General features: G+C 43.1%; 2 protein-coding genes across 2 annotated transcripts in view; both read right to left on the bottom strand.

Moving 5' to 3' along the window:
• Positions 1-640: 640 nt before the first annotated feature.
• hcrt (hypocretin (orexin) neuropeptide precursor) lies at positions 641-2,863 on the bottom strand. The gene is made up of 2 exons (XM_085783946.1): positions 2,641-2,863; positions 641-1,184 (listed from the first exon to the last, which is right to left on the bottom strand). Exons 1-2 carry the CDS (start codon positions 2,722-2,724, stop codon positions 819-821), a joined length of 450 nt encoding a protein of 149 aa, XP_085640072.1. The 5' UTR covers positions 2,725-2,863; the 3' UTR covers positions 641-818.
• Positions 2,864-3,839: 976 nt separating this feature from the next.
• LOC146982774 (inactive phospholipase C-like protein 2) overlaps positions 3,840-13,687 on the bottom strand; it is a 64,407-nt gene continuing 54,559 nt past the window's right edge. Inside the window, exons 5-6 of the mRNA XM_085783940.1 lie at positions 9,075-9,184; positions 3,840-5,768 (exon numbers count right to left, since the gene is read on the bottom strand). Coding sequence (XP_085640066.1) covers positions 5,313-5,768; positions 9,075-9,184 — 566 coding nt within the window. The 3' untranslated portion in view covers positions 3,840-5,312. The remainder of the gene's footprint in view (positions 5,769-9,074; positions 9,185-13,687) is intronic.

Genomic DNA, 13,687 nt, shown 5'->3' with positions numbered 1-13,687 from the left:
CAGTGGTTTCATTTTTGAATAGTAAGAATACCACTTTGAGTAATAAAAGCTGTTTCTTTTACTGTCCTTCTTTAGTATAGAGTTAGATAAAAAGTTACAAGAAGATTAAATTAATGGTTAGAAAAAGAGAAAAGAGCATGAATGCAAGGATGTGTTCCTGCTGTTAGTGCAACTCCCTTGTCTAAAATGCTTTGTTCAAATACATGTCGGCACATGCCAAACACTTTGACAGCAAATAGATGTGATGGTAGAAACACGCACAAGGTGTCTTATTAGATAATTACTGTTTTCAGTAATGAGGGATCTGTGTCACTACCTAACATTAGCACCATCTTGTGGCACGTTTTGTTCCCACACTGTGACAGGCTCCTGGGGTCCAGTCTAAATAGAAGCTTAGAGGTGACCTGAGTTACTTTTTTATAGCATATTTTTGGGTTGATAAGAAACTAGATCATTTGTCTTCACCTCATTTACATTCTGCATGAATATTCAGTGTCATTTCAGGGGAGTCGAATGATTCTCTAGAAACATATGATCTAAGGAAACTTCATCAAAGAATGGCCGAAGACATGTTGTCAGCTTTTTGTGTTTTTATTATACATATTTGTACAATATTACACATCTCCCTAAAGCTCTCTGAGAGGCAAATGCAAATCATATCACATTCAAAAATGCACAGTCAAGGGTTGGGGTTAGGGTTAGAAAGTCACATAAAAAGTATACATGTTAGATAATACCACTCACAAAATATGTGTCATTTTCTAGGTACATTTTAACAGAGTCCCAGTTTATTTATACTGTGAGGTATACGTTTGCCTTCAAAGAGGAAGGGGTGTTGTGATGGTAGATCCTGACTGAGCCACCCAGTCCATGTACTGCTCTCCACCCATCTCCTCAGTCCTCTTCCCCATAGTCAGGATCCCTGCTGCCTGGTTCCTGGAGCCCTGCAGGAGCTGGTGGAGTCGGCTGTGCAAGCGGTGCTCATCTTCTTTCCGTTTTCCCAGAGTGAGGATGCCAGCGGCAGCGTCTCCAGTGAGGGGTCCCCCGAAGGCCTTACCGCCGGGGCGACACAGCAGCACATAGAGGCGACAGGAGCGAGACGGTTGTCGGCAGCACTCGGACATGCTGTGAGCATCACAGGTCAGGTGAGACAGCAGCAGCATCAAGACGAGCACCAGGACTTTCTGCTGGGAGCAAGAGATAAGTTTACATAAATGTGAACTAATGCATTAGTCCAGAAATGCATCTGTGTTTCCAGCAGCCTTATAAGAAACAAGATTATATTTTTGATTTAAAGTTGTTGTTTTTTCATGGAATTTGAAGTCTGTAATTGTAGATTATTGCATCAAAGGAAAGAATCAAGATCAGACAAACTCATCAGCATATAATGAAAACAAATCATTGAGTCTCCAATAAGAGGATGTTGACATTTATTCTACACGATTAAACCCCTAACCTGTAGTCAAGGATACAGAGCAGCGGCATCACCAACAGACCATTATCCAACCAATTGGGATAATGACAGCACTCTGTCCTCAACCTTTTATCTTCTCATAAAGGAAATGAAATATTGAATATCTAATGATATGATACTGACATTCATTCTGTATATACATAATAAAAACTTGAAATTATAGTAAGGAATAGTTACATACATTGATTTTACATCAACAAAAGCAACATTTTGGAAAGCGAAAATGCCCCATTTTTAACAATACTGAGCTTTGTAGGTATTTTGGAATAATGAATCAGTACTCTGTTTTAGCACCAACTGCATGCAATCCTGATTTTTAAAGAAAAGTATTTCAAAACGTGAAAGGATCTTATACACTATCATCCTTCCTGCCACTCAGGAGTGAATTAGAATTTCATCTGACACAATTGCTCCACTATCTACAATTAAAGATAAACAAATAATTCATACCCACACGAGTTGTTTGTATAGGAATCGATTTGAATACAAAATAAATCTGAATTATTTATTTTTAAATTGTCTATTTTATATACACTTTATTTATACAAATTAAAGTGTTTGTTCCTTACATCAACAATTAATGCATCTTTTGGTTGATGAATGAGGAAGAGATGTAAAATAGTCCGACACACTCATCAAATGAGACCCAATATAAGATTATTCACAAACTACCAGATCATAATCGGTATTCAATGTAAAATTTGAAGCTACATGCTCTTGATTATGTCTGAAATGTAAAAATATCTGTGGAAATTTTTTGGTTGTCACTTCAAAGTGAGCTTAAGAGAGTATTAAGAATTACAAAAAACAAATACCCTTAAATCTGTTTAATTTTGCACAGGATTAGACCTGATTCTTCAAACTGCTTTGTGTGCTGCACGCCTCGCAGTGCTAAAGAAAATTGCAAAAGGTGGAGCTCCTGGTATCTCACTATGGTATTAAAAACTTAAAGAGGACTAGCTTAGTCTGGGTGCAGTAGATATAACTCACATATTGTTGACTGTGGTTTATTTGTGTTAATATTTTCTGTTAATATTCACGGTGTTGTAAAGGCAAAAGAGATATAAATGTAGAGAAAACAATATACCAGTATGGGAAGAATAATGGCAACAATCACACAAATGAGTAACAACTGGCATAAAAGATCAAATTTTCAGCTGCCTTACCCTATTAGACGCGTCCATCCCAGCAGCTTTCTGAAAGTTGGTAGAAAGCCACGTCATCTTCAGGTTTGTGTCAGTGGGAGTCATCTGATCTTCTTATCTCCCCAGGGGAAGAACAAGTGTCTTTTATATCATTCTGCGTTGTCCACACTGTGGACGTCACTCAGGCCAAACACTGACACAAAACTCACTAATGCTCTCGTTTCTGCTCGCCATCATTAATTAAGTCTCCTGGCAGATCATCTCCAAGGCACTTCTCTGGCCCTCCGACGAACAACAGGTATGTCTTTGTGGTGCATGCCGAGGGTTTATTAAGACATGCCATTTGAGTGAGTGGTGAGGGACACAAGTCAATTAGCTAATGTGTCCCTTGAGTTGTTAAGTAGAACACAAATACAGAAAAAGAACTGATGCCCTTTCTCAGTTTCTAATGACGAGCACATTCAAAAGTCATGCTAATGAGCCACTGAGGCTTTTATTATCTGATACAAAAGGTGACATACTGACACATCAAAACAGTTTGGTGCATTTCCTTGTTCTCGCACAAAGAAGTCAGTTATGCTGATGACGGAAAGAGCCCAGAGCTAAGAGGATCCAAAACTTCTGAGTGGTACTGAAAAGACAACTTTGTTAACATCCCAGTACGTCTGCACTCCACCCCTGCTTCTGGGGAAATACCCTCCTTCTCATGATTAAGCATAACAGGATTACACAAATCACTTTAAAGCAGTTATTGATTTTCATCCATCCTCACAGCCACATTACGCAGCTTAATGTTTGTTGCCATCTTATGGACAACAGGAAGCATTGCTTAAAACAGACAAAGTAATTCATAGTGAGATAAATGGCCTACTTCTTGTTTATTGCTATGAAAAGAAAAAAAAATTACATAATATTATATCAAGAGAGTCAACCGTGCATGACAGTGTATCACAAGCAATCAATGGAAGCTTTCCAAAAGCTTTACTTATTGACTGATTTATATTCTCTGTGAAAGCTGCTTTCAAAATGCTCTGAAGAGCTGGTGACGTCTGGATGAATGCAATCAAAAGAGTCGCTCTCTGCAGCCCGCGCAGCTAAAACATTTTCAGCACGGACCTGATTGATACAGTACTCGATTTCAAGCTGGCACATTTAACTTCCCTGTGAATGTATCCCCCATTCGGAAGTCAGCACGGAGCAATGAACGAGAGGAGACGGGATAAACAACGAAGCCAGTTTTAATGGGCCACTTAAAAGAGCTCTTACAGAATCCACACTCACTTTGCAGTGAAAACACATGTCAGGTTATTGTTTGACCCTCGTGTTGTGGTGGCACTAACCCGTAATCCCTCGTTCCAGTCCCACATGCACTGGTTGTCCTGATCTGCACCACAGAACAACAGGTGTCAAATCACTGTATATGTGGAAGTAATGTTAAAAAAAAGAATCAGAATATCAATAGAAGAACTAACAACAATCATTATAATATCAATCATTAATGTCTGTTTCTGCAAGAATTATTATAGCAATATATTTTCCCTTCATACATTTTACATACAGTTTACATCTATCTTTATTTTGTGTTATTGACAGCAGTACCACGTTCTCCTGTTGACCTTTGACCTCTAACAGGCTGGGTCGGATATTCCAGTTGTGATTGGCTGGTGAGCTCCGCCACTCAAGGATGTGGGGTAGTTTCCACCCATGGGGACCAAAACACCAACTCACATGACGTCACACACACAGCCCCTGGGGAGGAGACGAGGAGATCCTGTAGGGAGAGGCCGGGAATGCCACAGAACGCAAAATCGTTGGGAGCAACACTGGAGATGTGTGGGGCCTTGAGGTCGGCACCAGTACGGGGTGTGAGCGGAGCATCCGTGTGACTGGGCACATCAACGGCTGCAGTTTTTTATTTTTTTGTTTCTTTTTTCTATTTTTGCTCTTCAGCTCCCTGGTTTGTGCTGAAACGGTCATCTGTGACTCCCACAGAGCTCAGCCTAGACAAGCTGCTCTACTTTGTGCACTTAAAAAATGAAAACGGCATCCTCTTCATTGAAAAGGAGTGAGGGATTGCTCTCAGCTTTATGTCTAAAATGGAGGAGGAGGAGGAGGAGGATGATGAGCGTGAGCATGAAGAAAGAAACAAAAGCTCAAAGACATGCCGAGGAGTCTCTAGAAACAAAAAAGGCAAATTTGTGGCATTAAATGCCAGTGTGAGGTAAAGCCTGTACCCACAGAGCTAGAGTACATAGTGTAGTATGTAACTAGCACTGCCCAGAGAGCGACAGCGATGTCCAACTTACTGATCCAACTATTCCTATGCAGAAACACATACACACCCTAGCTGGTACCCTTTTGTTTTTCACGAGAGAGAAGACAGAAGAGACCAAAACCTTCTGGCTCAGATGGAAGAGAAAAAATGAACATGATCTTTCCAGTTTTCCATCATGGTTTTGCAAATGTGTGAAGTGTGTAAGGTCTCTCCTCCTTTAGCCCTCCTCTCAGACTTGTGTCTCACTTCTAACGCGGCGAGTCTTCCTCGCCACCATCATCTCTTTAACTCTTTCCATTACTTGCTCCATCTCTCTTTCACTACCGGCCCCCTGCTTATCTCCCTTCTGCTTCTCCATCTCTGTCTTGCTCTCTCTGTCTCTCTTTGGGCAGGATTCTCTGTGGGCACAGGCTGCGGGTCAGCAGGATCCCGCCGGATCCTCGCTGACCGTTTCTCTCTCGGGGATGGCTTCGAGAGGCCCTGCTGCCCTCTGCTGCTGGCTCTGGAACTGATATTGATGCTGGGGTAGGGGCGGGGGCTGAGGATAGGCCGGTGGTTTGGTAACAGTTTGAACCAGAGGGGGAGCTGGTGGCTGGGGATGCGGCTGGGGAGGAGGGGGGTGCAGATGAGCCTGAGGTGCGATCTGGGGTTGGGGCTGAGCTGGGGGCGGGTACAGCGGTGGAGCCTGTGGGTGGGGCTTGGCCTGAGGCTGTTGCTGAATCTGGACCTGCTGTGGCTGGTGAAGAGGATGATGCTGGAGCTGCGGGGAAGCCGCTCCGTTTTTACTGAGGCCACAGGACTGAGCGGCACAGTGGATCTGACGCAGAGTGTCCAGCGCCTCGCTCTTGGCGTGCTTCAGCAGGTCTGCCTGACCCTGAGAGAGATACAGGGAGAGAGGGAGACAGAGAGATGAAAGAGGAGAGACAGCTTTGTTAACAACATAAGCAGCAGGAATCTTTATCATTCCCTCTGAGCTTTTTGTTCAGTCCACACTAAAAAGATTTCAATCTTTACCTGGTTAAATAAAGATTAACATTCTGGTAGAAGAGCTGGTGAAATATTTCCTCTTTGCGCATTAACTAATAGGTTGCTGAAGGGGGCAGTATAAAGCCATTGAATGAGGGCTTTTGGTTGCCTGCCAGCCCTTCCAACTGCTCCTCTCAGCTGGTAAATAGTGCTGTCATATGGTGATAATGTTATACTACATCCCAGCTCTTTCTTTCTGGAGCATCCAGAGATGAATCTCAGCCATATGTGGAGGAAGTGGTCAGGGCAGGCTTCCTGCTTTACAGCACTGTCAAGTCAGTATGGTCCGATGCCATGGCTGCCTGCCTCCTCAAGCTAGCTGTCTCTGCCATGTGGAAATGTGGTGGAGTCTCCTCCACAGGCGGTTATTTCAGTGTGTGAGAGGTGCTTATATTATTAGAATAGGCCAAAATAGGGAAAAGAAATCCGACCGCATGCTTTTCACCAACTCTCTCCACTTCTACAGTCTTCGCTCCAGGCCTCTCAGTCCTGCCACAAACCCTCTCTTCAAGCGTGTCCGCTCCGGCGCTTTCTTTTCTCCTACAAACATCTGTTCACAAGCAAGTTGTCTTCACATCTGCGGATCTGCATATTTTCCCTCTCTCTCCCGCTGAACTTCACTCCAGACTCCATGTGACCCGCTGTGTCAGCTCATTGAGCTAACATCCCCTGTGAGGAGGCACAGGCTGACCTGCTCTGCACCAGACTGAAGTGTAAAACGGTGCGGGGGATCTTCATTCGCTGAGCCACAGCAGTATGGACATATTGTGGGATAACTGAAGGTCCTGCCCTGCACACAACCACTGATGTTCTACATCTAGGTGATGTTAATGTGCCGCAAGTGGCTTCTTACCTGATATGAACCACTCCAGCGTGCAAACCACAAGTATGAATAAGTCATATGTTCAGAAAAAAAATGAAATTATATAAGTCGTGACTCACCAGGCATAAAATAAGACAGCGTGAAGCTTCTTCTTTTCTTGGCAGAGCCAATTCACGACTGCATTTGTACCACCCCTATGCCCGGCCTAAAGCTATCCACAGGGGGTTGGTCCAAGCAAGGACAGCTACCAAATCCAACCATTGTATCCACATTATATTCTAGTCTATAATCTCCTCCTTGTTCGACAGAATAAATCAATCCCTTTGGTAGAAGTTGGGCCAATAATAACCTGCCTCAAGGAGATTACAAGGTATATAAGGTTATGTAGATAAAGAGGTCAAGAGATCAAGATTAACAAAGTATCTCCACCTGTATCATTATTAATATTTCAATAGGTTCCTATTGGATCCACCAACTACACATAAAAAGGGGCAAGGGTTCTGTCAGTGCCTGGGAGCTACATGGTTGTACTGTAGGCAAACCTGCTGTTTTCCACCTATGAGCAAAAATCTGAGCAGGAGCTTTGATGAAACAGTGATTATTTGTTTTTTGGTGCCTGTTCTTGTTTTTCAGAGGCACTACAATATGTTTGACATTTGCTTCAAAGCCTCTCTGTCTGTCTCTGTGATTTTGTTTTTGTTCTTGACATGAAGGTACAACAAGTGACAGGGAGGTGCCACTGGAAAATAAATTGGGAAGAGAGGGAACCTTTATCTACCACAACATCAGAATAAGGCCAACAAAAAGAAGTTTGGCAACGTGCGACTCTTTCTCTCACTTCCTCTCCGCTCCCCACCACCTACCAGCGAGTGCCTCCCAGCCCGCTGTGGATCTGGCGAGGTTAGCAGTTGAAATAACTGGGCATGGCTGCCAGCGCTGGCAAACAAGCACCGCCAGGCTCGCACCAAATGTTCGGCATGAGATGCAGATTACAATGGGAGGAGGAAGACGAGGAGGAGGAGTTTTGCCCTCATGTTGAAAATGTGGCTCATTGAAAAGGAAGGAGGAGGGTTGTGGTGGGCACAGAGGGAGTTTAGGTGGGGATTAGGTTTGGGTGCCCACCTGTTACGCTACTTAAGCATATGCGTTTCTCAGTTCTAGATTGTGCATTGAAGCTTAATTAAGATAAATCTGGCTGCTGCACACACTCTCATAGTTCAAGGAAAAAAAGGAGACAAGTGCTTTAAACCTAAGTGCCTCAGCCATAACATTGATTAGAGCAGGAAATAATCAATGCGTCAACAAATTAAAACATTTACACAGCAACAAATTTTTACATTTCAGCAATATATTTGTAATTCATTGAGTAATAAAATCAATTATAAACCAATACTGCCAGGCATTTGTCATTTGCAGCTTTTACCTTTTCTTTCATATCACTGTAAAGATGAAAGACACAAGCTCGAACTCAGATTTTCTAACATTAGAAATTCAACTATTAATCACTCTGTCACAGTATGAGGGAATAATAACAGAAGAATTGTTATTGACAGTAATTGTAGGTTTCCTCCCCTTAGTCATCACCACTTTTAGGTGTTTCCTGCCTGTCAGGGCCGACACACTAAAAGGCAAACATTTATCAAGCAATCAAACATCTACCTAACCTGACACTCCAGCAAAATGCTCAGCCAGGGGGGGGAGCTTCTTCACTCGATACTAAATGGTTTCAAGGTGATGAGATGAGATAAAAATATCCTGGCTGCACTGTCCTTACTTATCCAAACAGGCCCAGTGTGCAGCGCACTGTCTGAGCAGCATGCGGTGTTTTATCAGCCCTCATCTCATTGCCTCCATGAACGCTCATGGAAGCAACAAGATGAGGGCATTAAGCAACCTTATCTCCCGTGTCATGGGGCAATGCAGAGACAAGAATGCACCCGGCTCAGCATCCTCTTCAAGGCACGTCCAAAGGGCCCAAGTGTCTCTTTAAAAAGGACTAACACAGCATCTTGCACGCATCTACAAGCACGTGTCAACAACACTATCATATTTTGTCAAGGAAGTTAAACGTGCAGATGAATAAAATAGGACTTGGACAAGTAATTAATTAAGAGATTTAGGGATTAGGGAGGAGACAAATACAATTAGCCCCAGGACATCAAATAGTTTAATCTCCACAACAGGGTCTAGGATTGCTCATCCAGCTGATTATAGTCTAATAAAATCTTACTTGTTGGCATTGGTCAAAAGTTCCTAGAGGAAATAGTGTAATTATGTGGGTCTTTGTTGTGTTGTGAGACCAGTTGTGAGGTGCGGTTTAGCTCATCTCACCTTGAGCACTGTGATGTTCCACGCGTAGCTCTCCATAGCTTTCTGAAGCTTGCGGCCTTTCAGACCTTCCTTCGCTCCGATGCGGTGCAGGTCCTCATGGAAGTCCAGACCTGGACAGAGACACATGTGATGTGACAGTTATGAGTAAAATACACAATATTCAGATTATGTTACTAAAAATACTTGCATGCAAACAGAAAAACGTTTAATGAAGTCCATCCTGTCTGACAATGTTTTATTTGTACAAATATCTTGAAAGAGGACACACAAGTATGAGGACAGTCACTCCACTTAAACCTTAATAAGGATTTAGGAATTTATATGGTCTTGGGAAAGAGTTGCTGGTCTTGTTCCATGCAAAGTTCCATGCGCAGTCAAACAGAAGTCAAACAGAGGTCACTGCTCTGTAGCTACACAATCCTCCTAATGTAAAATGTCTCATTTTACTTCCAGTGCGTTAACTACAATAGTAAAATGTTTCTACTATCATAATTTTAATACAGTTTACAGTTTCACAGTGCTAGACACAGATCTGGACCCAATCAGGGATCCAGATCTATGTTTCTTCTGTTCAATCAGCAAACATAGCAGAAAAACATCATCATCTCCTCCATAAAGGTAATTATAGAATAATTTGCTTTTATTATCGGCTTTTCTCTGCAGAACAAAAGACAGCCAGCTAACTCCTCAGGTGCACCTCAGTGGTGACAGCAGCAGCAGCTCACTATCGACTGCGCTGCATCACTAATCGGGGTGAAATCGAGGTATAGTGCAATGCAGGGTAACTTCTAATTAGTCTATCAGTAGGTCCAGCTTTGTTTATCCCAGGCAGAGCATTACTAATCCTCTGGGCTTTATAAGAACAAACTCCTCCTAAAGCTTTAAGTCTCTGCATGCTCGTCAGTCTGTCCCCGACAACTGACCTTACACCAACTCCACCTCTGATTCACAGCAGAGACACTGACGACACATAATACTCTATAATTCATAAAAACCCATCATCACAAGTCATTCATTCTTTAGTCCAAATGCTATTTTCAGTAACATGCGGAAAAATTCAGTGGGCAATTTATTAAGACCACCTAGTTAAGACTAGTGCACTCTAAAAGAGCAGTTGTGCAAGTCCTCTTTCATGATGGTTGAAACTGTTATCAGAGTAGTGGGATGATACTGAACTGCAATTCATTTTATTAGCATGGGTTTGTGCTATTGTGACTACCCCATTTAAATCAATTATTGTGGACTGAAAAACAGAAACAACTGCAGCTTCCAAAAATGTGATACATGATGAATCTGTGCTGCTAAAACCATTTCAGTAAAGGCTTTTCTTTTGCTCCTGGAGGTGTCAGTTCATACCACAATGTGACTCCCTCTGGTGAGATTATGTTTGAGAGTTGTTCTGACGGTTCCGTGCACCTGAAACATCTGTTAACTTTTCAGGTTTACTTAAAATACCTCACCGCAACCCGTACAGGAAACACAACTTATTCTGTGCTCTACTTTTATGTGCTGTAAATGCTTGTCATATTTGACAAGGAAGTTAAACTGTCTCTCATTACACAAACCTATGTGCTGCTCTTAGAGTGCATCCCTGATGTCTCCCCTGACATCACTCTCTTATTAAGACCACTAGCACCCTCAATCTATGCCTCAATTCACTTCAACTTCAATGGTCTGTCCACACAGAAAAAAATCTAATGCAAAGAAACTGACCTAAACATGATGAATGTATATATTTCCCCATATAATCTGCAGGACACTTAAAAGAGATTAAGAGGACTGGCCATAAATACAGAAAAGAAAACCATCTCTGGACTTCAGTGCACATCAGTGTCAAGGCCCCTGTTGTTCACTAATTTCCATATGAATGATGATGTGGAGTCACTGCAGAATATCTGTTTCTGGGCCTGAAAGTTATGTTAACAGGGTTTAGGGCTGATTTGATCTTGTAATCTGGTGTAGTTAATGGGCTGCTGCTGGTGCAGAGTGAGTCAAGGCGGTTTGCGATCGCAGGACTAGGGGAGTGAGGCAGGCACAGAGCAGAATAAGAGATGAAATTAGCTGGAGGCGGCTTGTCGCAATACAGCCTCTTCAAGCATTTAATTTCCCAATTATTAAGCATTTCCTTTCCCCAACAGTCGCACGGTTGCTGTTCCTTACTGTCACTTAAACTGTGTGAAATTTGAGTTAATAAACAGAATGTGGCCCCCATAGCACATCGATGAGTCAGGATCCTATGCTTTGCTTCTCTAGTGAAAACAGACAGACAGACAGAGAGACAGAGGGAAATTAGTGCCAGGAGGACTGAGGGGACAACAACATGTCTCTTCAGAGTAAACACACACGTACAGTACGCAGGCAAAAGCCTCAGTGAAGGCTCACGATCTCTGCATGGAGCAGAGAGAGTCTGCCTTTGTAATGAGAACTGCAGCAACGAATACACGTGCACAGAAACAGAGACAGTTACAGGCCAAGACAGAGAGAGAGAGGGAAAGAGAGAGGTACTGTAAGTAAACAATGAAATCAAACAGAATCTCCAAAGAGCATCTGAAGAAAAATGAGATATGATGAAAATAAAGATGGGAAAAAGGGGCGAGGGGGCGAGGGGGCGACGCAGTCAGATCAGCGGAAAGAGAATGGGATTTTCCAGCCGCTGATGAGTCCGGGGATAAACAATGACTGTGGAAAGCCGAGGAAGACAAAGGGAGGGAGGGGGATGTCTTTATTCATTGGATTTCCATAGTAATAGAACGGAGTAGTTTCAAAACATACCGACACTATGGTCAGTCAGAGAGCAAGTCTTTGCATGGAGGGAGACATCAATAAATAAGTAGAGGCAGGGATGCAGGGAGACGGCAGCTTCTAAACTCATACAACAGGATGGCACCTGGGCCTGTTTTGACACGGGCTATTTTCAAACCAGACATTTGAAAGCCTCACAGCCTGGATGCTTAATACACAGAGATGCTGAGAGATGCACAGGGATGCTGTATAATTTGCTTCATTAAGCCCCGGCACATCTCTGCAGCTCTGTAGCTTCTGTTCTACCAGCATCCAAACTCAGTCTTACTGTAAAGCTATAGTTCAAGAAATCCACCGAGTTAGAGAAGCAGCAGAGTCTAGTCAGGATTAAACATGCATGCAGACACATAGGACAGTGTACAGAGAACATACATAAACACAAACACACAGTGGTAGCATCTGGAGGTGCTAGAGTGTGCAGCTGTCTATCTGGTACCCCATTAGTGGTGTGTGTGATGCCGAGCCATCAATAGTACCCAGGGGGGGATCATCCAGCACCTTTCCATCCTCATCAACACATCAGCTTCACTACCCAAATTAAACTGATTAGCTGCAATAATGACTGGGCATAAACTGAACACAGGAAGGAAAGAGGAAATGGAGGTGGGGCTGCAGGGACGGAGGAGCCACAGCGACGCAAAACTGCCCCTCGCCGTTCCTAGTTTGCTACTGTATGAGTGATGAATGTGCCAACGTGCCAGTCATTTAACGTAGCTCAGCTTTAAACTGAGGCTGGAAGAGTTTAGTCCAGGTCATTGTGATTATGGCTTTGTCACAACAGCATTTAGCTGATGAGCACAGCACACTTTTAATGGCTGGGGCAAAAGTGTCAGATTCAATCAAATGTCCTAAATTAAGCTTAGATCCACCGCACACACACACCCACACATCCCATCCCATCCCATCCCATATTCTTTCCCCTCAGCTGACAGCCCGTCCTCTAATAGCACCTTTTTCCTGCTTCTCACACAGCCATTACACCAAAATTATACCTTTGCCTTCCAGATCGATCACAGGGAGAAAACCTTCAATTCCATGCAAATCCTCCATCCTGCACTCCATGCGCCTTCCTGCCCTGATTCCCTGTCTGTGCTCAGGCTTTCGCTATTGTCATAGTTGGTTTGCACATAATCATATGGCTAATGAGACGGCTTCTGAAGGGTGCATTCAAAGGCTTGTCTGTCTATCAAAAGAGGTAAATCCAGGCCCTTCCAAGACGTCAGAAAGATGCTGATCATGTCCTCGCTGGCTTTTCTGTTCTCTATGGGATATGAAATGCTCATAATGAAGTGAGATACCAGGCTAAACAAGAGCAGGATGACAGAAAAAAGGGAGAAAACTCCATTTGTGCATGGAAACAGGCGAATATGTGTCACTTTATTACATCCCCTGACTCTGATTGTAAAATTAGTGGCTTACTGCCACCCCCTTGACCTTTCTATTTATCACATTTTCAGCATTGTGAAGGTCAAGGTCCAACAAATTGTAGAGCTCTCTCTTAGGAGGAGTTCAAGTTCTCCTGCATTTAAAAAAAAAGTGGCATGACACAATTAATATAGGAATTAATATTGTGTGCTTCATTTCCTTTTTTCAGGACATGCAGCTACAACTGGTGAACAATTCTGGAAGACTTCTGCATGTGTGCTGCAGCAGATATATGGACAACAGGGACCCGATGAGACAGGAAGCAGATGGAGAGGACAAAGAGCATGCTGAGCGGAGGAGCAGCATAGAAGTGTCGGCATTAATATCGGAAAATAATTTGTTTATTAAAGCTGGGCTGGGGATTATTATAGCCGATCTAAAAATGT

The sequence above is a fragment of the Trachurus japonicus genome, chromosome 8, assembly GCF_045865225.1.
Source record: "Trachurus japonicus isolate A0001 chromosome 8, Traja_1.0".
NCBI classification, from domain to species: Eukaryota; Metazoa; Chordata; class Actinopteri; order Carangiformes; family Carangidae; genus Trachurus; species Trachurus japonicus.
The sequence above is the reverse complement of the archived record's forward strand: the minus strand, read 5'-3'. Positions and strand labels throughout refer to the sequence as shown.

Coding starts and splice junctions, on each gene's coding strand:
- hcrt (XM_085783946.1), bottom strand. CDS start 2,724: ATGACTCCCACTGACACAAACCTGAAGATGACGTGGCTTTCTACCAAC. Junction 1,185..2,640: donor GGATGGACGCGTCTAATAGG/GTAAGGCAGCTG, acceptor TGCTCCCAGCAG/AAAGTCCTGGTGCTCGTCTT.